The sequence below is a fragment of the Nothobranchius furzeri genome, chromosome 11 (assembly GCF_043380555.1).
Source record: "Nothobranchius furzeri strain GRZ-AD chromosome 11, NfurGRZ-RIMD1, whole genome shotgun sequence".
Taxonomy (NCBI): Eukaryota; Metazoa; Chordata; class Actinopteri; order Cyprinodontiformes; family Nothobranchiidae; genus Nothobranchius; species Nothobranchius furzeri.
In genome coordinates this window covers 49161341-49187048 of record NC_091751.1, presented here as the reverse complement: position 1 = coordinate 49187048, position 25708 = coordinate 49161341, and the positions used below count along the sequence as shown (strand labels likewise).

General features: G+C 40.0%; 2 protein-coding genes and 1 long non-coding RNA gene across 3 annotated transcripts; all 3 read left to right on the top strand.

Annotated features, from left to right (window-relative positions):
• Window positions 1–1981: 1981 nt before the first annotated feature.
• LOC129163509 (uncharacterized) lies at window positions 1982–2680 on the top strand. Its single transcript, XR_008563377.2, has 3 exons — window positions 1982–2070; window positions 2254–2347; window positions 2469–2680. It is a non-coding gene; the product is annotated as an uncharacterized lncRNA (long non-coding RNA).
• A 13118-nt stretch (window positions 2681–15798) lies between these two features.
• Window positions 15799–17759, top strand: LOC107383844 (aquaporin FA-CHIP). Its single transcript, XM_015956676.3, has 4 exons — window positions 15799–16245; window positions 16691–16852; window positions 16988–17068; window positions 17280–17759. The coding sequence occupies exons 1-4, from the start codon at window positions 15883–15885 to the stop codon at window positions 17457–17459; spliced, it is 786 nt and encodes a 261-aa protein (XP_015812162.1). The 5' UTR covers window positions 15799–15882; the 3' UTR covers window positions 17460–17759.
• A 4160-nt stretch (window positions 17760–21919) lies between these two features.
• On the top strand, window positions 21920–25507 carry LOC107384425 (aquaporin-1). The gene is made up of 6 exons (XM_070541882.1): window positions 21920–21981; window positions 24202–24413; window positions 24771–24829; window positions 24897–24908; window positions 25053–25127; window positions 25213–25507. Exons 1-6 carry the CDS (start codon window positions 21920–21922, stop codon window positions 25393–25395), a joined length of 603 nt encoding a protein of 200 aa, XP_070397983.1. The 3' UTR covers window positions 25396–25507.
• Window positions 25508–25708: the final 201 nt, after the last annotated feature.

The following is a 25708-nucleotide window of genomic DNA, read 5'->3' as shown; positions in this document are numbered from 1 at the left end:
AAGGCAATTTTCATACAACATTCATGGTATTTAGTTAAAAACATAATTGTTATGGGAACGTTTTCTCAGCTCTGGAATAAAATTTATGGCCCTTTAATGAGTGGGTTTCCAGATTAAACTGCAAGTTCTCTCTTAGAACCTGAAAGTATTTGAGGATGTGACCTCAGCAGCTCTCTCGTCTTCCAACCACTCATTCCTAAAGTCAGCATATTTTTTGGGTGGGGGTGGGGTCAAACTTCAGGCAAAACTGACCAAATAATTGCACAATTTTGCACAAATTTAACTTCAGAAGGCTCATGTTTGTGTGACCATTTACAAGCCATGTCAGCTTCTTGAAGGGTTTTCACGTCTCATAACTGAATCGTTCAGGACTCAAAATTAAAAGCTCAGAAGCTTGGGCTAAGAGGAACACCAGGACATCAGATTCAGCTCGAATTCTGAATAATCGATTCTTCTCCAAAGGAAAAGAGAAACACTTGTGCTGCTTAGCCATTGGAATGTGTGAAATATCAAGTTCTGGTACAAAATCAAAAGGTTTTATTCTCAATTTTCATAACTTATTGTCTCTCTGGACCTACTTTAATTACCTCCTATCTTTGCACGACAACAGATGGCTTCACACACCCATAAATAAACTTCACACCTTCCATCTGCATCCCCAAACCAGCCTGAAATGGCCAAGTCTCTGTAAGCAGGAGATTAAGCTAGAGACATACTCTCCTGACACCAAGCCTCCACTCTCATACAGAAACAAGACCACAGCTTTCACATCAGCAAAATGGCTTTGACCTTTATTTTGAAAGAGACAAAAAAGTTTTTAAAAAACGGAGGTTTATGGCAAAAATCTAAATAATCAGTTGGGCAAATTTGCTGAAAGTTTGGATGATTTTGAAGCTTTTTTTGAACACACACATCATTGTTGCACAAGTGAAAATGTTCCGTTGTTGCAGCGTAAAAGCCTGCTTTGTCTCATTTAACAGTGTTAAGTAATTTCTTGCACAGGCATTTTGGAACTTGTTGACTTGTTTAACTGATTTCAGAAAATGTGACTCTGTGCTTATTTCACACAGATTACCTTTATTCCACTCAGATTTGATTTTATTTACTGAATCTTAGCAACATTTTTATACCAACATGAAGTTTCTATCAAATCCGTCAAAACAGAGATAGAGACGCCCTTGTCTCTGAAGCTTTTAGAGGTGAAGAGTTGATTTGGGTGAAAAAATAAAGATGTAATCATACTTTTCCTGCTTTGAGGATTTACTTCAGATTGGAATGTCTTTAAAGAATTTCACTTTGGCCAGAAAAGGCTCTGCAACAATTTACGATGTAATAAACTTACTGATGCCAATCAGCTCACATCTGACCCCCCTGGTCAGTTGTTGTTGCCTAAAAACACATTTCATAAAATTCAGATTGTAATAAATAACTGTCTGGAACAGAAGGTGTTTAGGATATAACCTTTTTTTATTGCAAGTAAACTAGATGTGCACTAAAAGCAGCAGTCAGTCATGGAGGATTTACTTGTTCTGTATGTTTATAAGGTTAAGTGTAGAAATGATAGGAGAGGATCCATCCATCCATTTTCCTCCACTTATCTGGCATTGGGTCACGGAGGCAGCAGCCTAACCAGGGAGGCCCAGACCTCCCTGTCCCAAGCCACTTGAGCCAGCTCCTCCGGGGAGACGTTCTCTGGCCAGCCGAGAAGCATAGTCCCTCCTGAGTCTTCCTTTAGTTCATCTCCTGGTTGGACGTGCCCAGAAAACTTCATCAAGGAGGCGTCCGGGAGACATATTGGCTGTGTCTCAATTCAGGGTCTGCATCCTACCTCGGCCGGATTCGTCGGCCGGTTACGTCACAGCGCCGCGACTCGGCCTGTCCCAATTCGAAGACTCCTTCAAATGCGGTCGACGAATGCGGCCTTCTTTTCGCCTGAATGAAGGATGGGTCGGGTGTATCCTTCAATAGGTAGCATTTCCCAAGATGCCTTGCGGGCCGGCCAGCAGAAAAACTTAAAAACAATGGCGGACAGTGAAGCGGGAGCTGTCGGAGAGGATTGCGCTTATAAATGTAAGTATAAACTTGAAAACTGTCAGTTTAAGGACTTTTTGTGATACATGAACGTTATTTTAGTTAGAAATGTTACAGTAAAAGTGCTTGTATTGCGGTCTCGGCTCGTATGTTCGGCCGCGCTCGGTGTCGTACTTCTCCCGCTACGTTTCCCCCTGATTTTAATAGAAGTTTGTATTTTAGGACCAAAAGAGAAAACCAGGGAATTTATTAAGCTTAGGGCGGAGATGGACCACATGATCACCGGAGCAAAGTATTCGGCGGCTGTGGCATGGAGGTACAATAACATCTCATATTTTAAAAACTCGTTTGAGTATATTTTTTTCTGCGAAAACATGAAAGGAATAACCCGTTGTCCTCTTTTCTCTTCCTGTTTCTTTTCTTACATGTTTGTTAAGACTATTCTGGAGAAAATGGGCATCCAGGGGAAGGTGCCAGCGATGAGCTTCTGGAGCTGATCTGGGAGGACATGAGGCTGCAGAGCAGCAGAGAGCACAGGAGAGAAGGAAGAACTTTGACAGCTTTTTACTTTGCTAGAAAAAAATGGTTAATGAAGATTAAACATGTACATGTAAAAGAAATATCTAAATAAAATCAGTTCTGCATTAAACTCTTCAATTTTATTTTTGTTTACAAATGAGAATTGTTTACTAGAGGGTATCCGCTGGGTCTTGAAAAGTCTTAAAAGGTGATAAATCGGTTTTGGTCAAAGTAAGACCCTTAGAAAGTATTAAAAACTATTATCACATCTTTGCTCAGGCTCAGCTAGTCTAAAGTATTTTCTCTGAATTAGCTCTCCAACAGTCAAGGAAATGATTAACCCCCAGAGACCCACGGTTGTAGTATTACAACATCAGATTTAAGTCTACAAAAATAAACCTTCCCCATTTTTTTTCTTTTTAAAACCACATTTACATTGCTAATAGGTCCTATTCAGTTCTGCAACACTATTGGCTGTTAAAATGTGTAAATAGGCTCGTTTATCTGGCCTCCTAGAACAACATGTGAAAGGTTAAAAAATATTTTGCAGTTGTTTTCTAAATTTGGGTTTCTGGGGGTTAAAAAGCTAAATAAAACGTCGAGCTCCATCGTTTAAGGTTCCTTCTGCCTTCTGCCCAGCGGTTCCACGGTTGCTAGGCGACGGAACGTTCGCCGAGGGAGTTCATGAAGGCTAGGCCTGTCCAAATTCACAGCCGTTAACATCCGGTCTACCCGGCCGACGGAGGACGCAGCCCACGTCGGCCGGGTGGGCTGGGTCCTTCGAAGGATGCAGACCCTGAATTGAGACACAGCCATTGACTAGATGCCACCTCAACTGGTTCCTCTCAATGTGGAGGAGCAGCGGATCTACTCTGAGCCCCTCCCAGAGGAGCTTCTCACCCTATCTCTGGGAGAACCCAGCCACCCTGCGGAGGAAACTCATTTTGGCTGATTGTTTCCATGATCCCATCCTTCCTGTCATTGCTCACAGTCAGCTTGGAACATAGATAGACGAACGGACAGATGGACAGATTTTTTTTTCTGAAAGTGTAATGAAATCATTACTATGACATGCTAGATTTGTTTGGGTAGCTCTAGAAGTATAATGCTTAGGGGTCGCATGTGGCAAGGTTCAAGTAATTTATTTTCATTCTAAAATGTGAGAAGTGTAACGATGGGTAGTTTACATCTTACTTATGAACCATAAAATGTGAGATTCCATAGAAATATGAAATATCAGTCTGATGGATCATTTTATTGCAGGGATTAAGTGGCACTTCGTATTAACTCCGAGGAAAGAAAGAGAGTCAGGTTTATAATAGTTAAGAAATTTATTTCTACACAATTTAAACAAGACTAACTTAAACACTCTGTGTTCTGATGGACTAGGTGGAATGAAACGTGAGATGATGGTGTGTGTGTGGAATGTTGCTATCAGAACCAATGGATCCAGAGAAGCATTTAGTTCTGAGTGGGAGGGAATGTTTTGCTTTAAACTATGGTTGGAGATTTATAACACACATGAGACGCCATCTGTCGGTCTACATACCCAGAGGAAGCCTCCGTTAGATCCAGAATGTCAAGGTCCTCTTGGACCCTCCTTGAAACTGAAGCCGGTAGAAAAGCAGCGGTGCCGACCAAACTAGTCTTGGAATGCTTCCAGGTCACGACAGTTGGCATCAGCGAGACCCTGAAGGGGTCGTGAGGTTCAGCTTTTATTCTGAAGGAACCGTTGCGGTCAGGTGTAACTTGCAACAGATTTTATCCAGCTTGTCGAGGTTCTTTTGGCTGAAGAGGAAGTCCAGATGGCCTGTCCGAGACCTCTCTAGAACACTTGAACTAAAGAAAAGGTGGCGTGGAATAGTTTTTATAATTGTCATATTTTGGTTTACTGGCGAATCAGAATTTAACATGCACAAAGAGGGTTTATACAAACACCACAGAAAACCTAACTCTGAAAAACATCAGGAGATTAGAGTACTACAGTATATATTCAGTGTAGTGGAAAAGGTTAAATATTTCTGGAGTTTTTTTAAACAGAAGAGTCTAAAATAAGTGCAATTTAACACGTGTCAATCTCAAATCATTAAAAAAGGTTAGTTGACGTGTTTTTTTAGTTTGAATTTTAAATTCAGTTTACATAAATTTTTTCATAGCTAAGTGTTTCAGTAAGTTTAACCTGCGAACCACCAGTAAGATGCAGTGAGATCTGCATGTTGTAGCTTAGAGGTTTAAAATAAAAACTTTTAGTTTAGAGTCTCGTGGTTTCAGGACTCACTAAAGCTCTGTCTAGGTCTGAGAGCTCAGTCTGCCATTGGGTTGGTGTGCTGAGACTTAAGGGTTCAGTCCAGAAGTATAAAGATCATTTGATTTTTGTGAATTCTTGACAAACTCGGAAAAACAAGAGACTGTAAGGGCTTGGGTTTGTGTAAAGGAAGTTCATGGTCCAATCCCAACATATTTCTAGTAACTTCTGTCCGACACAAGGGCAAAAAAATTTTACTTTTAAAAGTTTTACTAAAAAAGGTCACGCAACCAGTGTTTGAAAAATGAAACACTACTTGTAGACATATAGGTGTAGTTTTAGTGTGAGTTGTTGAGACACCACCGCTTACAAGCAGAGAAGCAGAAGAGTTTAAATGAGTGGTTGTGGATTGTCTGGAATGAACGACTCACCCAGAATCTGATGGAAATATGATCTAACAGCCTCCTGACAGCAACCTCCCGCATGAGTAAATCCAGGAGAGTAGCTGACATCTGTAAAATGTCTGCTTATTCATGAAAACTGATGTCTCTGGAAAAGATAGTTCATATAGATACGTGTACAAAATAACAACATTCAGAGTTAGAATGGTGCAAAAATCTAACATAAGTTTATTCTTAGGGAATGTTCCTTTTAAAGAATGCAAAAGGAAATATTTTTAACACTTTCCCACTTGTGTAGTTTCATCTTTGAACGTGGAAATGCAAGGATGAGCTTAGCTGCGGTACAAAAGTCACCCCTTATCAGCCAACATTCTGTATTTTATGACTTTATAAACTTGTTTTCACACCAGTTACTCTTAACGAGACGCCCAGGATAGCAGAGCACAATAAAGGCCCAATAAAGAGCATCACTATCTGGGAGAACACTGGTTTCACTGGGATACGAGTTTGCCATACAGGTCATTGTTTTTCTACAATCTGTCAGTCTTCATACAAAGATTTTTATTGTCTTTGTAAAAATTCTCCAAAGAATAACAGAGATGTTGGTTTATTTAAGCTGTTATTTGGTGAAGGCCTTAAAGTGGCTCATTTTGCATCATTTTAATTAATTTCTTTATTTCGTTAATTTAGCCTGCACCAGCCCCCTGTAATGCCTTTTGATTTCCTTACACAGACGTGTGAAACGTTTTAAACTCATCTGTAACGCTGGAGCTGCTGCCATGGCATCTGAAACCCCAAACTAACCCTCTGAGAAATGTTTTTGAAGGAGTTTTGTAGAGGTTGAGAACACAAACAAAGGTATTTACGCTGGTAATAAAAACCAGTCAGGAACTTCACCTAACAATTGAGGGGAACTCACCTCCTAATAAAATACCTCCTAAGTCTGTCATTTTCAGGAAACCTACCACAAAAAAGATGAGTTTATACAACTAACTTAAGAAGAAAAAAAACAGCAGAGAAACTGTTTTCTTTAAAAGCCAGAGCTGGATTATTTTCTGTGCTTTAAATGCCTTCAAAGAGTTAGCGGTTAAAATTTAAACTTCTATGAACGTCAGAAAAACAGATAAGCCACTTCAGTGGTGTTGCAACTGCTGCACCGAATTATAAAAGCATGAAGAACAACATTTTCTGCTTTTTTTAGATAAATCACAATGAACAAGTATCAGAAAGTTACAATGTGCAAATTGCGAATTATTCAAAGACTTGTTTTTCTTAGGAATTTGTTTCACTGACAAATTGTAGCAGGCTTGGATGGAATTCGTGCATTGAAGTCCTGCCAAAATCACTGATTAGCAGTGTGCGCGAGCAAAGGTCTACACCTGACCTTGTGCCAAAGACACATGTAGAATAAGAGGATGTCCTGTATCGAAAATAACCTCTTCACCTTAAAAATGGCCGATTGAAGTTAAACTGAGGAAGTGACAGAGGCCAAGAAACATTAAAAGAACATTAGGTTACAAAACTTGAACATGTAGAGGAAACGTGACATCTCCAAAATGATTTAACTCGTCTGAAGATTCAGTATAAAGGCGTTTTGACCTTCACCAGTTTTGATATGCTATGGCGGCCATCTTTAATTGTAGATTTTCTGAAAGTGTGCACTTATGTGCAACCCAAGGTGCAGGTGAGAACTCCAGGAGGTTGGCTGGTAGTTTTAAGATATTTGTTAAAATTGAAAAAGACAGAATAATACAAGAGGATCTGACACAAGAGCATGAAGCAAGGTGCTTACTAAGGGAGGTGACTGCTAAACAGGGACAGGTGAGTTAATGGGACATGGTCAGTGACTGTGAAGCTGAGGGGAGATTAACCCTCTCAGGCTCAAAATATGTTTTTGATAAAAGGATGAACAACTAAGTCCTTCAGGGGTACTTCTGAGTTAAAAAATACTCATGAAATACGTATGTGAATTAACCAGGTAGGTAGGTTTTAACTGTTGCAAATGTGCAAAGCCTGCCTCCAGAGGGTTAAGACTTAAAGCCTTTCTTCCACCAGACGTGAAAGCAACGTGTGACATCATAGCAGCGTTTTGCCTGCGGGCTCGCTTCCAACCAGGAGAGTTTCAGACGCGAAACAGGAGCAAAAGTGTTCCACACCGCTGGTTCTGCAAAGTCACTAAATCACAGAAGAATTGCAGCACCACGCATGATTTCAGAAGTCCACACAATAACAAGCATGGAGAAAGATGGCTGAATGTATCCAAAAAGGTCTGTTCTGTTTACAACGGCTACGGGGGTTTCATGGGAAATGACGTACTTTTATCCGCACGTGAGATTTATTTTGAAAGTTTCCAGATGTTTTACACTGCTTTCGTGTTTGGCGTCCTGTCTGGCCCACTTGAAACTGCAGAGTTTGACTGGGACACATCCAGCGGTGGCTAATTGCTGCAAAGTATGTTTCGTGGCTGTTTCACTGCACTTTCACGTCTGGTGGAAAGGAGGTTTAAAGCCTCATTTATACAGAGTGCAGAATGGACGCGGATCAGATTCCGTATGGCTTCCGCAAAACCGAAAATCTATGAGTCTAATCAGAGTATTTACAACGACTGTGGAGCGGAGCAGATCCGGATGCGAAGCTGCAAAATCTTTCTGCATGGTTTCTGTTTTTTTCCGGACACTACATGTGGATTTTCATGTAGATGAAGATACTGTATGAACTCGACAGGAAGTGAGATGCGTGGCAGTGGGGTGCATCTGATTTATTTCAAAATAAAATTTGTGTTGCATCATTCTGTCGGCTTCTATTGTTATTAATGCCAGGGTTATTGGTTCCCAGTGTGTGATAGTTCTCTCATCTACACACGTAGTTGTTATTGCGTAAGCTTGTGAGCATAGCTGTGGAGACTTTCCATACTCTCTCCGCAGCTGGTGTAAATGGCAGTCCATACGGAAGCCGCACGGATTCTGGTCCACATCCGTACCACACTCAGTGGTCATGTACACACGTAGCTGGGTTTTTGCAAAACCGGTGTCATCCGGCCCCGCCCATCTAGGCCACATCACCTCGTTTTCAGCAACAAGTCTGTGAATTAGGAATCATATTCATAGGCATGCCTTAGGTGGCAGTAGTTCTTTGGCATCTTTGCCGAAAAAACATTCCTTGGAATAATAAGGTAACATTACCATCCTTAATGTCGTCCTTTGCATGTGGTCTTCTAGAGCAGTAAGTGAGTGTAGACACAGGTCCCACTGCGAAGCCTAAAACCCTGGTTATTTATCTATGTCCAAATCCTGACAACAGAGAATTCGCAAATCTCCACGCTGGTCAAGGTTTTTGAATGAATAACTTTTTATGCCGCATCTGAGGTATTTAATTCCAATCCTGGGGGGCTGGTGTCCAGCACATTTAAGTGGTTTCTCTTCTCCAACACACTTGTTTCAGTGGTTCAGTGGCTGTGCAGCAGCTCATCAGGCTCTGCAGAAGCCTGTTAATCACCTGCTGACTGAAATCAGGTGAGATGAAACTGAGTTAAAACTAAAACGTGCTGCATACCGGACCCCCAAGGCCCGGAATTGAATGCCCCTGCCGTACATCTTCACGTTTATACCACGGATGACAGGCCAACCATAGAAAATATTTGCCTTTCGTGTGAAACCCGGCTACATTTGCACAGGGTCTGAATCTGAACAAATACACAAGGGAAACCAAAACGGCAAAAGGGGGAAAAACCTATGACAAAAACACAAAAAGTTAATTTTCATATTTTCCAAATAATTTTATTTTACACAAAAATAAACTAACATGACATAAAACTGAAACATGAAAACACTCAGCAGTCCAAAATACACACGTTCCATTAACATGCATCCCAGGATTTATTAATTTTACTAATGAACACACACACAGGCAAAAACGTAACCTGCCTTTTGCCTTGCATTGGTACGCAAAAAAAAAAAAGAAAAACTGGTCTTGATAGTTGGTGTTTGTTACGTAACCGACAGCCCAGTCTGGGTCTCAGCTCTGCTCAGACTCAAGCTAGCTTCACATCAGCAGTTTTGGTTTTCCACGTTGATGCTACGGTCCTCTGGGACTGAGTGGAAGCCTTTGAAGAAAGTTGTTGACCATGGATTATTTCAGAGTGTGAGTCGGTCACGCCTCACTGTCAAACGTTTACATCCTGGGAAATCCTTTATACCCTTTGTTTCTTGTGTTTTCTTGAGCTTTAAGTGAAATTCTCCTCATCAGACTGAAATCAGTGTCATAAACAACCTTTAAAATGTAGTTATGAATTTAAGTTTTTACTTGATTATTTATGTGTTTTAATTCTTATTCTCTCGGGATAAAATGAGTTTGTTATTCCACAAAGAAAGTTTCCTTTGGTGACAAAATACCTTGTGGCCAAAGCATAATTAGATAAGTTTGAGCAATTAGTAAACGAGTTCAGCACTGTCTGAAACAGTTTCACAGGTCACTGGATTTCTGTCTCGTTTGCGCTTTCCAACCATCACTTTTTCATCTTATTTATTCATCATGCAGTATTCCCAACACTCGCAAAATGTCTAAATTCTGTATTTCCTCTCTTGAAGCTCTTTAATCTGCCTTACTAAAAGCAACCAGGCTGGATAACAGAAATGCAAATTAAAGGGGAAAGTTCAAAATTTCTTCCTTAATAGAATTAGAAACATTCAGTAAATCCTGTTGCAGAAATAAATGCATCAACTACATTACAGAAACTGTTTAATATCTGCAGTTTCTTGTAAATTCATATCAAATGTATTTTACATATGCTCTGCTTCAAGTCACAAAATCCTTTTCTCTGTTACTTTAGATTTTTCATAAAAATACAATCCTTGCAAATGTTTGCATCAAACAGGAAGAATTTTTCTTTGGTCAGAATTTTGCATGTGGTTTGTGTAAAGATGTGAAAAACTTGAAACTTTTGCAGCCCTTTTTATATTAAAATGTGCTGGTCATAAAATTAGAATAGTATGACAAAGTTGATTTATTTCATTAACTTCATTCAAAAAGTGAAACTTGTAAATTAGATGTATTCATTACACACACCGACTGATATATTTCAAATGTTTATTTCTTAAATTTTGATGATGATTATAACTGACAACTAATGAAAATCCCAAATTCAGTATCTCAGAAAATTAGAATATCAATTAAGACCAATGTAAAAAAGGGAATTTAGAAATTTTGGCCAACTGAAAAGTTTGAACAAGAAATATATGAGCATATACGGCGCTCAATATTTAGTTGGGGCTCCTTTGACCTGGATTACTGCAGCAATGCGGCGTGGAGAGCCCATGTTGCTTTGATAGTGGCCTTCAGCTCTTCTGAATTGTTGAGTCTGGCATATGTTAAGATGTTCCATGGGGTTATGGTCAGGCCAGTTTGCTGGCCAATCAAGAACAGAGATACCATGGTCCTTAAACCAGGTACTGGTAGCTTTGGACCTGTGTGCAAATGCCAGGTCCTGTTGGAAAATGAAATCTGCATCTTCATAAAGTTGGTCTGCAGCAGGAAGCAAGAAGCGGTCTAAAACTTCCTGGTAGACGGCAGTTTTGACCTTGGACCTCAGAAAACACAATAGGCCAACACCAGCAGATGGCACGGCACCCCATAATCCATCACTGGCTGGAAACTTTACACTGGACCTCAAGCAATGTGGATTCTGTGCCTTTGCTCTCTTCCTTTAGACTCTGGGACATTGAATTCCAAAGAAAATGCCAAATTTACTTTCATCAGAGATCCAGTCCTTTTTGTCTTTAGCCCAGGTGCTGTCTCTTGTCAAGAGTGTCTTGACACAAGGAATGCAACAGCTGAAACCCAGGTCTTGCATAGGTCTGTGCGTGATGGTTCTTGGAGCACCGACTCCAGCTGCAGTTTTGTTTCATGATCATCTCCAGGGTACTATTATCCCTATTGCTTGTATACTATTTTTCTACCACATCATGAGCTTCCCTTCACTTCTCTGATAATGTGTTTGGACACAGAGCTCTGTAAACAGCCAGACCTTTTGTGTCTTGCCCTCCTTGTGCAAGGTGTCAATGGTCAAGTCAGCAGTCTTCCCCATGACAGTGTAGCCTACAGAATTACCCCTCCTTTCCACTGGAGCCGTGATGGAGCCGTCAGCAGCACGTTACTGCAGCAGCACGTCATAGCTGCTGTTAGGAACCGCTGTGGTTAACAGAACCTTTCCCACCGGAGCCGTCAGCAGCGCGAGTCGGCCGCGTCTCAGGAGCAGCATGTCGCGGCCTTTACGCGCCGGTTCTATTTTCTACGCGCTACGCCTCTGAAACGGGTCAAGTTCGACATTTTTGGGGAAGGAAAGACAGGAAATCTGACGCGAAAATGAAAAAGCTTCCCGAGATTTTCAGAATAAGGAAACGTACTGCCTTCCGGTTGCTTTACTTTTAAAAAAAGTTACTAACTGTGCGGCCCCGTGAGAAGTTATCACCTACTGTAGCTAGCGGTCTCCTTTGTTTTTCAGGTCCGTATTGGCGATTATAAAATGGACAGAACATAAAACACAAACCTTTTGGAGCTATGTTGTAATTTTCTCCTGCTTGTTGTTGTGTTTACTGACGAAGTCACTCGTGTGACTTCGTGCTCTGTCGGTGACAGCTGCTCCGCTGCTGCTACGCATCTCGTGGGGAGGGCCAAGCAGCAGCTTACGTGACCAAGACGTGCTGCTGCAGTAACGTGCTGCTGACGGCTCCGGTAGAAAGGAGGGGTCAGACAGACCAATTAAAGGCTTTTGCAAGTGTTCTGAGTTAATTAGCTGATTAGAGTGTGGCATCAGGGGTCTTCAAAATTGAACTTTTTCACATTATTCTAATATTCTGAATTTGGGATTTTCAATAGTTGTCCGTTTTAATCATTAAAATTAAAGAAATAAATATGTGAAATATATCTGTCTGTGTGTAATCAATCAATCAATATACAAGTTCTACTTTTTGAATGGAATTACTGAAATAAACCAACTTTGTCTTGATATTCTCAGTTTATGACGAGCACCTGTTTATCCTTAATCATTTTGTAAAACCATACATGACTGTATCTATAACCTGTTTTTCTGACTTGAATATTAATGTCAAGCATTCTGTTTCCTATCGGCTTGAAGAAAAACTAAAATGATGGTCAAATCCGCTCTGACCGTCCCCTTCTTCCAACATTTGTTGTAAATTACCAGCTCCTTTAGCGAAAGCATCTTAAAAGGTTTCTGAGCTTCAACTCCCACACAAAACTTCATCAATCGACATCACACACCTGTGTTTAGATCATTTTTAAAAATGTTTTACATTCTTATCAGACCCGCTCAGGGATCGGTCTGAGTTGAAATCCGTTGAAATGAAGTTTGTTGTGAGCAGAAAGATCACTCAGGTGTTGTTGATGCAGTACAGAAAGCAGAAATATGCAGAATGTGTCAGGCTTTAAACCGTGGAAGATTTGTTTTCATAAAACATGATTTGTGTGTGAAGCTTAGAAAGCTTTTATACTTAACGGCAAACAAAATCCTGCAGATTCTTACAGTTTCTTTTTGGATTTCATCCTTTATTTGCTTCAATTTGCAATTTCCATCACAAGTTGAATTTAAAAATTGATGATATTTTTGTTCCACCTAACAAATACATCTCTCTTAAATATTGCATTTAATATCTTATTTGTTACATTTTCCTGATTCACCTTTGTGTGCACCTGCAACACGATAATCTTAGAAAAAAAAATACAATAATTGATGTCAGTTTGGGGTATTTGTAACCTGAAATTCAGTTGACCAGATATAGACTCACCAAAAATGTAAGTAGATAACATTTTAAAGTCTCTCAGATGTGACTGGCGGTGCACCATTTGTGTTCAGTAAAGTTTTCTTCGAATGAAACGACCTCACCTGTCTGTCCTAGAACTTATTGTTTTATAGGTTATCAGATATCAAGTATACAGAATCAGCCTCCAATGGAAGAATTTGTCTGAAATGCTCTTCAATAAAAAGCACACATAGTCCTGGACATTCCTCTGTGTTACATAATCATCACTGAATGCCGACACGAAGGGCTGTTAAATAAATTAAGTCGTGCTTGAAGTTCCCGCTCCTCGTTATGGGTCGGAGGGATGGTCATGACCAAGCTCTTTTAGGGTTTTAGGCAATCTGTCTAAGTCTCTTGGAATTCATGCACCTTGATCAGATTCCTCACACTCTTCTGATACAGGGAAAGCCTTCAACAAACACAGATAAGGAGGCGAGAAAAGATTTGTTTTGTGTGCAACATTTTTTAAATTCCCATCTTATGATTTTGTTTTCTCACACTGAAGATACATTATCAAAAACTAAAATATTTTTCTCTCAACTAATAGATTAAGCCATGTTTCAGTGAGGATCTCATTTTAATCATCATGGCAATCAAACTAATATGAGATCTAGTTGTAATAGTTGGCCTAAATTAACATGTGGAGGTTTATACAGTTGCTTTGTGTCAGGAACATTTGCAGTTTCGTGTTTTGGTCGTGGCCTTTCAGCATTTCTCTGGTGGATGGGTTACCTCATCAAGGAGAGGCTAACTTCTCATTTTAATGACTTCCAATCAGGTGAAACAAATAAGTAAATTAATCTTTAATCACAAAAATGTGATGAATGAGAGATGAAACTACAGTTGCATAAAGGTCAAGCTGCACCAGAAAGGCAGAATATGAAAATTTCCCACAAATGTTGTCATGCATGAGGGCAAAAAAACCAATGCCAGCAGAGGAAGATGATCAAGTCCAGATTGCAGCATCTACTGGTGCAGAAACCTTCAAATGTGATATTTTTTTTAAAAAAGGCAAAAAAACAAAACAATCTTTAAAAAAACCTCCATGGCAACAGTATAAAATCCAAACATGCCAATATGTGACTGGCTGCTTATACTGAGCCAGGAGCCTCTGGAGGTTTCTTCCTGTTAAAAGGGAGTTTTCCTCTCCACTGTTGCTAAATGCTTGCTTAGTATGAGGATTGCTGTAAAGTCACTGACACTAGTCACTTATTGGAATGTTTATTATGTAATGTACCTTGAGACGACTCTTGTCGTGATCTGGTGCTATATAAATAAACTTGAATTGAACTGAATTGAAAATAAAAGCTGATTTAGGGTGACTTGCTCTTTAAATTGTGACAAAATAAAGATGATTTAAACATGAGGTTATGAGTGTTCATTGTTTTTGTTGCGTCCACTTAAAGTGGGTTAGTTAAATGAAATGTCATCTGACAATGTTCATCAAATTTAATGTTTACTATATGAAATACTCTTCATTTCTTGGTTTATTTGATATATTTACTGACATTTCTGATGTCGCAGTGGCTTTGTTTTGTTTTCTATGTGGATATTATAGTCTTATATATTAAAGCTATGTCTAAAAATATCAAAGCAATATTTCAGCTGAATGACAATACATACAGATATTTGAGAAATGCTGAATGTCATCCGTTTCCAGCGTTAGTCTTTGAGGCTGATTCAGTGTTCTGGGTGTCATTTGTGGGGTGTTTCATTCAGCTCTGTCCCTCTGTCACATCTAAATTTAAACCAAGTTTATAAAACTGATAGTTAATGAGTAAAAGGCCATACTTAAAAAAATGAGCTGAAACCATTTAGCTCATTTTTGAGACAAAATTATAATTAAAATAAAGGTTTTGTTGAGAAGATGCAAAGTAAGTCAGGTGGATAAGATAAATCAGGAAGTGAAAGAATGAAAAACGATCAATTAAAAAAATGAAAATTATTTGTATATATAGCAAAAATTGAGCAGGCAAGTTAACAATCATGCAGAAAAATAATCAAAACATATAAAATGATCCAAATGGAGTTTGGGCTGCATCCTTTATCTGTGTTTGCAGAACTGAGCGAGGTCTGGCTCATGTTTGCTGGAGCACATCCATGAGTCGGTGTCCAGGTGCAACAGCCAGCTTCCTTCACAGAGTTGATGTTTCACTTAACGCCCAACAAAACAAATAATAATTACGTCGAGAACATATTTCCAGTTAATGATACACAGTCATTCCATCCATTAGAAACAAAAAGGAAAATTACAATTTAAAAATTGATTTAAGTGAAAGCTTTGGAATTAAAAACTCATGATTTGGTGTTTTTGTTGGAGGGTTGGAGGGCTGGTGTGTGAGATAGGATTTGGGTGGTCCTAGTGAGACCTGAAATAACCACTTGGGAGTTGTTTTTAACTTTTATCTGGCTCCTCCGTATGTGCTGTCACTGATCCTCTCTGTAAGTGTTAAGAAAAAAGTAACTAAATTGAACTTTAAGTGCTTAAAACAAAAGTTTTAATTGAATAAACTATGAAAAGAAGTTCTGTTGCAAAACTGTAGTCTGAGAGGAGAATCTACCTTTGGATGCAGCTATTTAAAGACCCAGCTCTAGTACTCACAAAAGTCCAAAGACCAGAGTGTTGCACTGGGAGGTGTTGGGAGAGCACAGAGAGGAGGAGGGTGAGGAAGCAGAGGGAGGGATGTGAGAGACCAGTCTGTTGGATTTCTCATTAATTCAGAGTGGCCCTCTCTTTCAGTTTTCTTAAAGCCCGCCCACTGACCATTATCAGCTTGGGCCTTATATATGCAGTCCGTTGCTGTTGTTTGTGAGTACGCAGACCTTGCAGAGAACCAGCTCCGACTCCACAGCCGGACCATCAGCCACCATGAGAGAGTTCAAGAGCAAAGAGTTCTGGAGGGCCGTCCTGGCCGAGCTGGTTGGCATGACCCTCTTCATTTTTCTCAGCATCTCCACGGCCATCGGGAACCCAAACAACGCCAACCCAGACCAGGAGGTGAAGGTGTCGCTGGCCTTCGGACTAGCCATCGCAACGCTGGCTCAAAGTTTGGGGCACATCAGTGGAGCCCACCTCAATCCCGCAGTCACCCTGGGGATGCTCGCCAGCTGCCAGATCAGTCTGTTCAAGGCAGTCATGTACATCGTAGCACAGATGCTGGGTTCAGCCCTGGCCAGTGGCATCGTGTTTGGGACGCGGCCAAATGCAACCAGTGCACTGGGGCTCAACGCTGTAAGTGTAAAAAGTCACACTGCTACAGATTTGAGACCAGAGGTGTTCTGAAACATTAGTCATGTATTTAGTTGCGGTTGTCTCAAGCTGGAGTGTTTTTATAAAGAAGCTAACTTTGTGAGTGCTGAATTAGACAAATTTATATTTTCTTTCAAACATTGTCTGATTACTTTTGGCTGAGAAGTGATGAAACGTAATTAAAGGACACCAGACTGCAGCAGCTCAGTTCATTTGTTCATATCTTCCTACCAAAGTAAAAAGACAAAGATGATCATTTCCAACTGAATAACCAATTTGTCACTGGGACATCTGTGCCAAATTGCTGTCAGCCATTTGGTTCGGAGCCAGCAGCAGCTAAATGGGGAATGGTGGTGGTGATGGGAAACCATCTATCTAAATAAACCTATGTAACAGAGTCCGGTTGTTTTTTTCCTCTTCCTCGCAGCTTAATGGTGTCACCCCCAGCCAAGGCGTGGGCATAGAGCTTCTGGCAACCTTCCAGCTCGTGCTGTGTGTTATTGCAGTCACAGATAAAAGGCGGCGTGATGTCACCGGCTCTGCTCCCCTGGCCATTGGCCTCTCGGTCTGCCTGGGACACTTGGCAGCTGTAAGTTTTTCTTCACCATCAACCTGAAAACAGCAAACTGTTAGTCTAGAATTAGGTACTCGACATTTCAGCTGAGATGCAGGATTAATTTGATGAAGATTTTCTCTCAATTTTTCTTTTTGTTGTTGATTACAGATCAGCTACACGGGCTGTGGAATCAATCCCGCCCGCTCCTTTGGTCCAGCTCTGATCCTGAGTGATTTCACAGACCACTGGGTAAGTTTACCTCACATTTCAACCCTCAACAATCCATTTACTCCCTAATAAATGATTTAATAACACATGCATCCTCCTGCACAAGTTAATTTCTTACAATCTTGCATGAGATTTCTGCAAAAGGAAACCTTTTGAATTTGCTTCATCCTGTTTTGCATCTTTGCGTTGTGCACACGACTCGGTGCAGAGAATGATCTGTTGTCCATTCCAGGTGTACTGGGTGGGTCCGATGTGTGGCGGAGTAGCCGCGGCTCTCATTTACGATTTCCTGCTGTTGCCCAAATTTGATGACTTCCCCGAGCGTATGAAGGTCCTGGTCAGCGGTCCAGTGGGCGACTATGATGTCAATGGAGGCAATGATGCCACCGCCGTGGAGATGGCGTCAAAATAGCTGCAGCTAAAACCCTTTATTACCAATGTACATGTCTAAACTCTTGTAAAATATATATGTATAAAATTCATTTGAAAAAAAAAGCTAAAACATTTCTTGAATTTTATGTATTTTAGCATTTTTGTGTTGTTTTTAAATACAAATGAGGATTTTCTACAGGTCATAGCTTGCTTTTTTTGACCCAGCACTAACTTGTCATTCTTGCAAGTTTCGATTCAAAGTCTTAACAAAGCAGCCGTTTTGAACATGTTTCCCTTATCAGTATTCTATGTTGAGCCATTTTTTGTATATTTCAACATATCTGTAACACGTTTTATTTCTGAAGGATGATGTATTGAGTGTGCACTTAAATGTCTCATTTTTTTACGTAAAATAAAAACACTTGATGTAAAAATGTGTTTTCTGTTGATTATAAATAAAGTTTTGCTTTCTTCTCTAAGCAATAGACACAAGCAACCCCTGAAATGTTTGCTCCTACGCAGAAAAAAAGAGCTGCTGTGATAAAAACGTGTATAGTGCATTCGGAATATGCACTATAATCCACATAAAGGTTAGAATGTAATTTAGAAGTAAAGTGATTCAAAATCAAACAAGGAAAATGCCGTTTGAGTTAAAAATTAACATAAATGACCTTTCACTTGGCACACCCAAGAGGATTTTCCTATTTCTTTACTTGACACAAGATGCTCTAACATATTAGACTGATGCTCCGATGCTGGAAAATAAAAGAACTAAAAGAATTGAGATCAATGAGAAGAAAGATATGTGAACGGTGATGATAAAAGAAGGCAAATGTTTACAAAGCAGATTAAAAACAGGATAAAAACTTTACATGTGACTATTTGAGCATTTGAGAAAATAGTAGTAAAAGGTTTATGTTTTTCTGTAAAATAATCTAAAGATTAATTAAAGGCAGAGACTCAAAAGTTTATGGCATCAACTGAAAACAACAATGAAGTTTTTGAATCTCAGTGTAGTTTTGGCAGGATAACCGACGCAACATTTTCAATGGCAAAAGATTAGTGTGAGCTTTTACCCTTAAATAGGAAACCGTTGTAAAAGTTTCTTTCCATTTATTGTACATAAGTTTCCATTGCAACGTTTTATTTTAGCATTTGTGGTCAATAAAGCAGTGAGTGAGACAAGATAGACAAGTAGAAATAATTCTCTTTACTCCTTATTTAATCTGCTCTGCTTTTTTCTTAAAAAAAACTTTTCAGGAAGTCTATGGAGCTAAATAAATTCTTGCAGGATGTCCTATTTTCTAAGTCGGAGCATTTGTTTTTATTCTCTTCACTTATTGACTTTGGAGCAGAAAAATAGTCGTGGGACGAAAAGCATTTACTTATTCCTGAAAGAAGCTACACATTTTTATGCCCTGAAAAAAGTGTTAAAAGTTTTCTAAAAGAGAAAGCATTGTTGTTGTTGTTGTTGCAGTTGTTGTTGTTTAATCTCCCCTGAAAACTCACAGGTTTGGTTTATTATATTGGAAATAAGGATGAACTTGCTGGTTATGAAATCCATCTGATTTTGCTTCCTAAAATGGGCGGAGCTTAAATTATTTTTATATTCAAGAGACAATATGTAATTTTTACCATTTATTTCTGGAAATAGTCATCAAAATGTTGAAAATGATGTTCAGTTGGTGAAAAATATTGGCGGCTTTGTAACATAAAACCAAAAATGTTGGGTCTAAAGTACATAGTGTGCGGGTCTTACCGTCTCTGGAAGGCATCCTTTTAGACGCCATTTTTCCATCTGGCCGGCTCGGGGTCCTGCGCCTATTGACGACATCACACTAGATGATTGGCTGCATGTACGACTTACGGAAGTTACGATACCATGTTCAAAAACATTTAGGCAGTAAGAAACATGAATTTAAACAAAACTGCTAAACTCTTTCCAAAACATATGTGAAAGAACTGAATCACAAAAAGAGATGCAATATATTTTGGCTGAGCGGTATTGTCGTAGTATGATGACGTCAGGACCCCGAGTAGATCCAGCAACTACAGCACCAGAAAACTACATCAGCATCGCATCTCTAGATGAAATTAACCGAAGGACCGTCAAAATCTGAGGAGTCACACCCAGGTTGCATAATCTCTGCTCCACATGTAACAACATTTACCGTAATGTTTTATAAACTAGCGACAGTCACAGCAATATGGTGTAAAACTTCCCTGAAATGTATGTACTGCCCCCTAGTGGCAGGAAACCACACATTGCCACTGTGCTTTTTTTCTCACCTGTTGATGAATTTAACCTGATGAATGACTTTACGTTTTCTGTATCCTTTAATTTTTTCTTTAAATTTTCTGTTTTCTCTGCTGTCTGCATCAAATATAACCCGAACTGTAATATGATTAAACGTGATCTTAAAAGTCAGGGTTTGATATTTGCAGACTGCGGAATCATCTGGGGCATTCACGACAAGGCAACATTCCCAAACTCTGAGAAACATTTGTGCTCTATCAGCTTTCACTTGTTTGCACTCCACCAAAAAGAAAAGTGAGTGACCTCTTCTGTCACTGTTTAACCTAAGCTGTATGCGCATGGATAGCCCTCCCTTCCCCGCTATGTTTTTCTATCTTGCTTATCTTTCCCTCCCAGTTCCTTTCTGCATCCACATGCAGCACACACTTCTGCATTTACGAGCCCATTAAAACCAAATGTTGATTGTCATTTATGCAGCTTAGCTCTGGGCTTCAGTGTGACATCACAACTGGAAACCTTTCCTTCTTTGAATTCACAGTTATAATTTTATTCAGCTTTCAAACTTTTCTTTTGGAGCTACCGGTTTTACAGCTACAGACGTTAGGACCCATTTCTCAATACTAATGTCACTTTTGCTAGACCCTTCACACAGTTCTCCTAACTGAGTTTCAGCTTGGCAGAACTGTTCATTTCACATTCAAAATGCACTACAACCACCAAAACACTTCATTCAGGCCTCAAATAAACTCATTCCTCCAGAACACTAGCAAAGGTTGACAGCCGACAAACACACTTTGTCACCCACAAAACAAAGACCTAAAAAACACTAACAACATGTAGCATTACATTTTCTTGTGTAAAACAAGGACACATCTCTGTTCATACTTCCAATAGATGTTACTGGAATGAATCAGACATGATGCGGAATTAGTCAATATTTCATGTTGTTCATTTATTTTTAATGGTATTTGTTTTTGCACTAAGTACTTCCAAAACACAAGACTTTGTCAACACAACATCCACTGATACAGATTCAATATGCTAATCTACTCGGTCTTCTCCATTTGGCCACAGGTTCTCATCCACACCCCATCTTATGTCATCTAGGGCAATACACCTCGGAAAGAATCTTCTGGCATGCCTGATCCATCCCTGGCAATCTACTGCTGATATGTCCAGGCATCCAGCGTACATTGCATCCAGAAGGGACATTTGATCATGTGGATGATGGTCGTACACCTTCCACCACCATGAGGCAAAGAATTCCTCTATGGGGTTGAGGAATGGAGAGTAAGGTGGGAGGAAAAGTGACTCCATTCTGGGATGGGCCACAAACCACTCTGTGACTGCATGGGAGTGGTGAAATGCCACATTGTCCCATATATATGTTGGCTGATTCCGTCTGTCCACATCCCTTTCCTCACCTAGCACAACCCTTCCATAGAGATCATGCAGGAACGCAAGGAGCCGTCCAGTGTTGTATGGCCCAATTACTGGTCTGTGTGACAGCAGTCCATCAGTGGATATTGCTGCGCACATTGTGATGTTGGCACCCCTCTGGCCCGGGACATTCACTGTGGCTCTCTTCCCAATCACATTCCTCCCTCGTCGCCGTGTTTTGGCCATGTTGAAACCTGCCTCATCCACATAGATGAAAATGTGGTGTGTTTGCATGCCTTCAATCTCCATGACTCTCTGAAAACAATCCACAAGGCAACATAAGCTGTGGCTGGTTAAACTGCATTTATGTTTCAATAACATAGTGCTGTTGGATTTTGCTGTTATATTCAGTTTTGCAGTACGTTATTGTTTTGAACATGTTTTACAGTTTTGTGAACAGTATGTAAGCAAGTGCAAAATGTCCTGTTAGTACAATGATTTTTGGCAGTTGTTGTGTCTGAGTGAGAAGGGACTTCATGACATTTGAGAGATGTAGTCACTCAGTGCATTTTGTGCCAAAGCAATGATAATTGATCCTCAGTTTGGCCCACATAGACTTCTGTTGTGCACACTGTAGAGTTTTGCAAATGTGACCTAAGTATTGAGAAATGGGTCCTAACGTCTGTAAAAAACTGTAAAGGAAGTGTTGAAGATTCAAGAATGACAAGTCCACGTTCTAAGGACCCCTTCGTGCTCGCACTTTTTGTTCTTTAAAATTCTTTATGATAATAAATGTTCTTCTATCATTTTTGACTGGTTCAAGCCAGACTTGTTCTTTTGTGAGTGTTTATGGTTTGGTCTTGATGAGGATTCAGTCGCTGCCCGCAAGTCCTCTGCCTTGTGATGCTTTATATCCTGATGGGTGGTAACAGACCATTAACAGTTCTAAGAAACATGCAAAGGGAACTGTGAGATAGCTAGATAATATGTGATTAGGAGCCTTATTTAAGGAAAACAACGGAGGTGCATTAGCAGTCTTTTCCTGCAGAGAACCACTGTCACCACGTCTGGAACATTTGAGCCCCAATTTAAACTTTTGACCTGGATTACTGGATTCACTTAGCACAGTCACCATGTTGAGTGCTTTTGTTTTTGATCCTGGAGTGTTTTCACTTGCAGATTGTGCACTATAATAATTAATCACGTTTTCAGCTACTTTCAACACATTTTAAGCACATGGAACCTTTTAAGCTGTAAGTACTATTTTACAATACTGAACAAACAAGCATCTGCATTGATTCTATTAATGATTTCATTTCATTTCTGCATGATTAAACACAAAAAAGTCAATTTTGAAATTTGGAATCCGACTTTCTGAATAGTTAGGATAACTGTTATTGCTGTGCTTGATCATGAGATCTTGTGTTTTGATAGGATTATTACTTCTAGATGACTGGATCTGTAGTTTAATGTTTATATCCAAGAGGCAAAGGGTGTCCACATCTTTGGTGGGTGGTTGGATGTGAGTATGATAAGGTGTGCATGGATCAAAGTCATTTCAATGAAAGCTGTAGCTTGCTTTGAATTATCAATTTGAAGAAAGAAATGATAAAATAAATGTATTTGTTTTATTTTAAACACTTAGCATTTACTTTATGATACGCGGCCGTCTTTGTGAATAAGATCAGATGATTTGCAGCCAAAAGATGCCAAATAAATTAGTTAAAGCTTCAAATTCCTTTTACTTCATGTAGCAAAAATAAACCAGCTCTGCACAAAAGTTTGTGTAACAGACTGATTATTTCCCCTTCAGTTGTGCAACAATCACACAACAATTCACACATAACCTGCACTTTAGTTAGTCACACAGAGAGCATTTTACTATAAGAGGTGACTTTTATAATTTTGCTTTCTGTGTTTGGTCTGCTGGAAATGAACGGCTTATATAAAGGGTAATAATGTTGTCCTGGATATGTTGTTTGCAGCCCAGACCTCAACTGGTTGTGTTTTCACAACTGCATCCTTTTTCTTCCCACCTGACACCATTTGCTCTTATATGGCACTACGACCACCAAACTATTTTTTCCTTAGTCCCAACTGACCAGATTTCCATGCTGCCTCTGCATGGATCATCTGTCAGATTATTTTTTTGTCTTGTAGATGCACTAACATGGTTAGTTTTAGTTTTTAAAACATAAAATGTTAAACATCACACTGGCATAAAAGTATCCCTAGATGAATCACACCTTATCTATTAAACACAATAAACATAGATTAGACTCTGTGTGTGTGTGTGTGTGTGTGTGTGTGTGTGTGTGTGTGTGTGTGTGTGTGTGTGTGTGTGTGTGTGTGTGTGTGTGTGTGTGTGTGTGTGTGTGTGTGTGTGTGTGAGTGTGTGTGTGTGTGTGTGTGTGAGTGTGTGTGTGTGTGTGTGTGTGTGTGTGTGTGTGTGTGTGTGTGTGTGTGTGTGTGTGTGTGTGTGTGTGTGTGTGCGCATGCGTGCGTGCGTATGTGTGTGAGTGTGTGTGTGTGTGTGTGTGTGTGTGTGTGTGTGTGTGTGTGTGTGTGTGTGTGTGTGTGTGGGTGCGTGTGTGTGTGTGTGTGTGTGTGTGTGTGTGTGTGTGTGTGTGTGTGTGTGTGTGTGTGTGTGTGTGTGTGTGTGTGTATGTGTGTGTGTGTGTGTGTGTGTGAGTGTGTTGAAAAGTAGTGTCCAAACATTCATTTTTAGTTAGTGCTAAAAGCTCAGTGCGAGTTTGCCGACTCACAATAAGAATTTTCTGTTTGATCGGCATTTGGTGCTCTTTTGCGTTCCCTGAGAGAGGAAACCTCTGCACCTGCATCGGGTTCATGAAACGCAGCTGGACAAAGGAATAACATTTCAGATTCCCTCATTTTGCCCTAAAATTGAAAAACATGTCTTTTTGAACATGTTACATGAGTTAGGTGCTGATATTAGGCACAATGTTTGACCTTTTCACCAATTCAAAAGGTCAAATTGCTCTTACATCAGCAAATGACTGATGTCAACTTGAATACAGTGAGCCCATATGTCACTAGCTTAAAATAGCCCCCCGGCTGAATGGCCTCTCTGCTGCGATAAGACATCATATGCTGACCATGAGTTAAATGTGACATTTATCTTCAGTTTTGCCTCTGCCACGCTGACTCGGTGCATGGGTAATGGTGGCGGCGCTCCCCTGAACCTAGCCATCACCCTGAACCTCCCAGTAGTTTGTGTGATCAGTGCCTTCAGAGTCTTTTTCTTCCTGATAGCTCAGATTCTCAACGCAGTGGCTGGTGCTATTGTTTATGGTGTTAGGCCAGAAACCACAGCCTCACTTTGTGTTGACAATGCAAGTGTGAATGCATGCATGTCCAATTAATGAGTTATCTAAATCACATTGGGTGCAAATATCAGCTGGTATTTGGGGAATTGTTTTCAGCCTGATCTGGTTAACATGAAGGTGGTGTTTCAGGTTCTTAGTGCTGCATGTGCATGTGACTATTTAAATGTTAAACTTGAATTACTGTTTTTGTGCAAGTAGGAAGGGATGGTCTAAGTCCTGCAGGAAATTAAGTACGGAAACAAAGGAGTCAACTCTAGGATTTTTGCAGAAATGCAAATAACTTTGTTTTCTTTTCTTTTCTGCAGACAATCCAAGATAAAGGAAGCCTCAATCACAACTGAAAACATGATTTTGTTGTCTGCTGTAGTTGAATCAGCCTGCATCAAGGTCAGAGTTCCAGCTCAGCCGCTAGCTGGTCCTGTCTGTGTAATCAGACACTGATAAAAGGCATAGCATTGGAGAGTTTGCACCTCTTGTCACGGGCTTTCCGTAGTGGCTTGCCAGGGTGAGTCACTCAGCACATTCCTTCTTATATGCTATCAATAATTTGGCACATTGTTTTCATCTGTATTGAGGCAAACACAATAGTTTGGCTTTGTATGGCCTGGCTAGAAAAGAAACTGTTGTTTTCCTCTGATGTGATTTACAGATCAGCCAGACAGGATGTGGCATCAACCCAGCTCGCTCCTTTGGGCCTGCAGTTATTCTGAAGTCTTTTGATGATGTATAAAGACAGCTGACAATGATATTTTCTGAGTTATTTTCATTTGACATGTTGGATGCGCTCTTCCCGTTGTTTGGTGCTCCAGGTGTACTGGGTTGGGCCGATGAGTGCTGGTGTGGCGGCAGCACTTGTGTGTGATTACCGACTGACTCCCAGGGATGAACTCCTCGGTGAACAAACAAGAGTCTGGTTCTGCTGCAGTTCAGACCAAGGAACAGACGCCGAACCTCTCCTCGAGGCTGTGAGGGGCAGAGAAGGATCAAAGTAGCTGGAACACTTAGTTTCATCGTTCTCTCTAATGCTCAAATCCATCCAAACTTTTATTTAGCACACCTTTTTGTTTTAGATTTGTTCTTTCTGAGTACAAACTGTCTTACATGCACCTGATTGTTGACAGAAAATAAATAAATAAATTGTTTGGCTGTTTTTACTTTTGTCGATCAACTTCTGAAACTCTTGAAGCTTGAGTTCACTGAGAAACCATTTTTTACTTGTTATTTTTTAAATATGATCAGTCGCTCTGAATGAAGTATACATCACACTGAAATGTGTTATTTGTGGAGATAACACATTAATGTTGC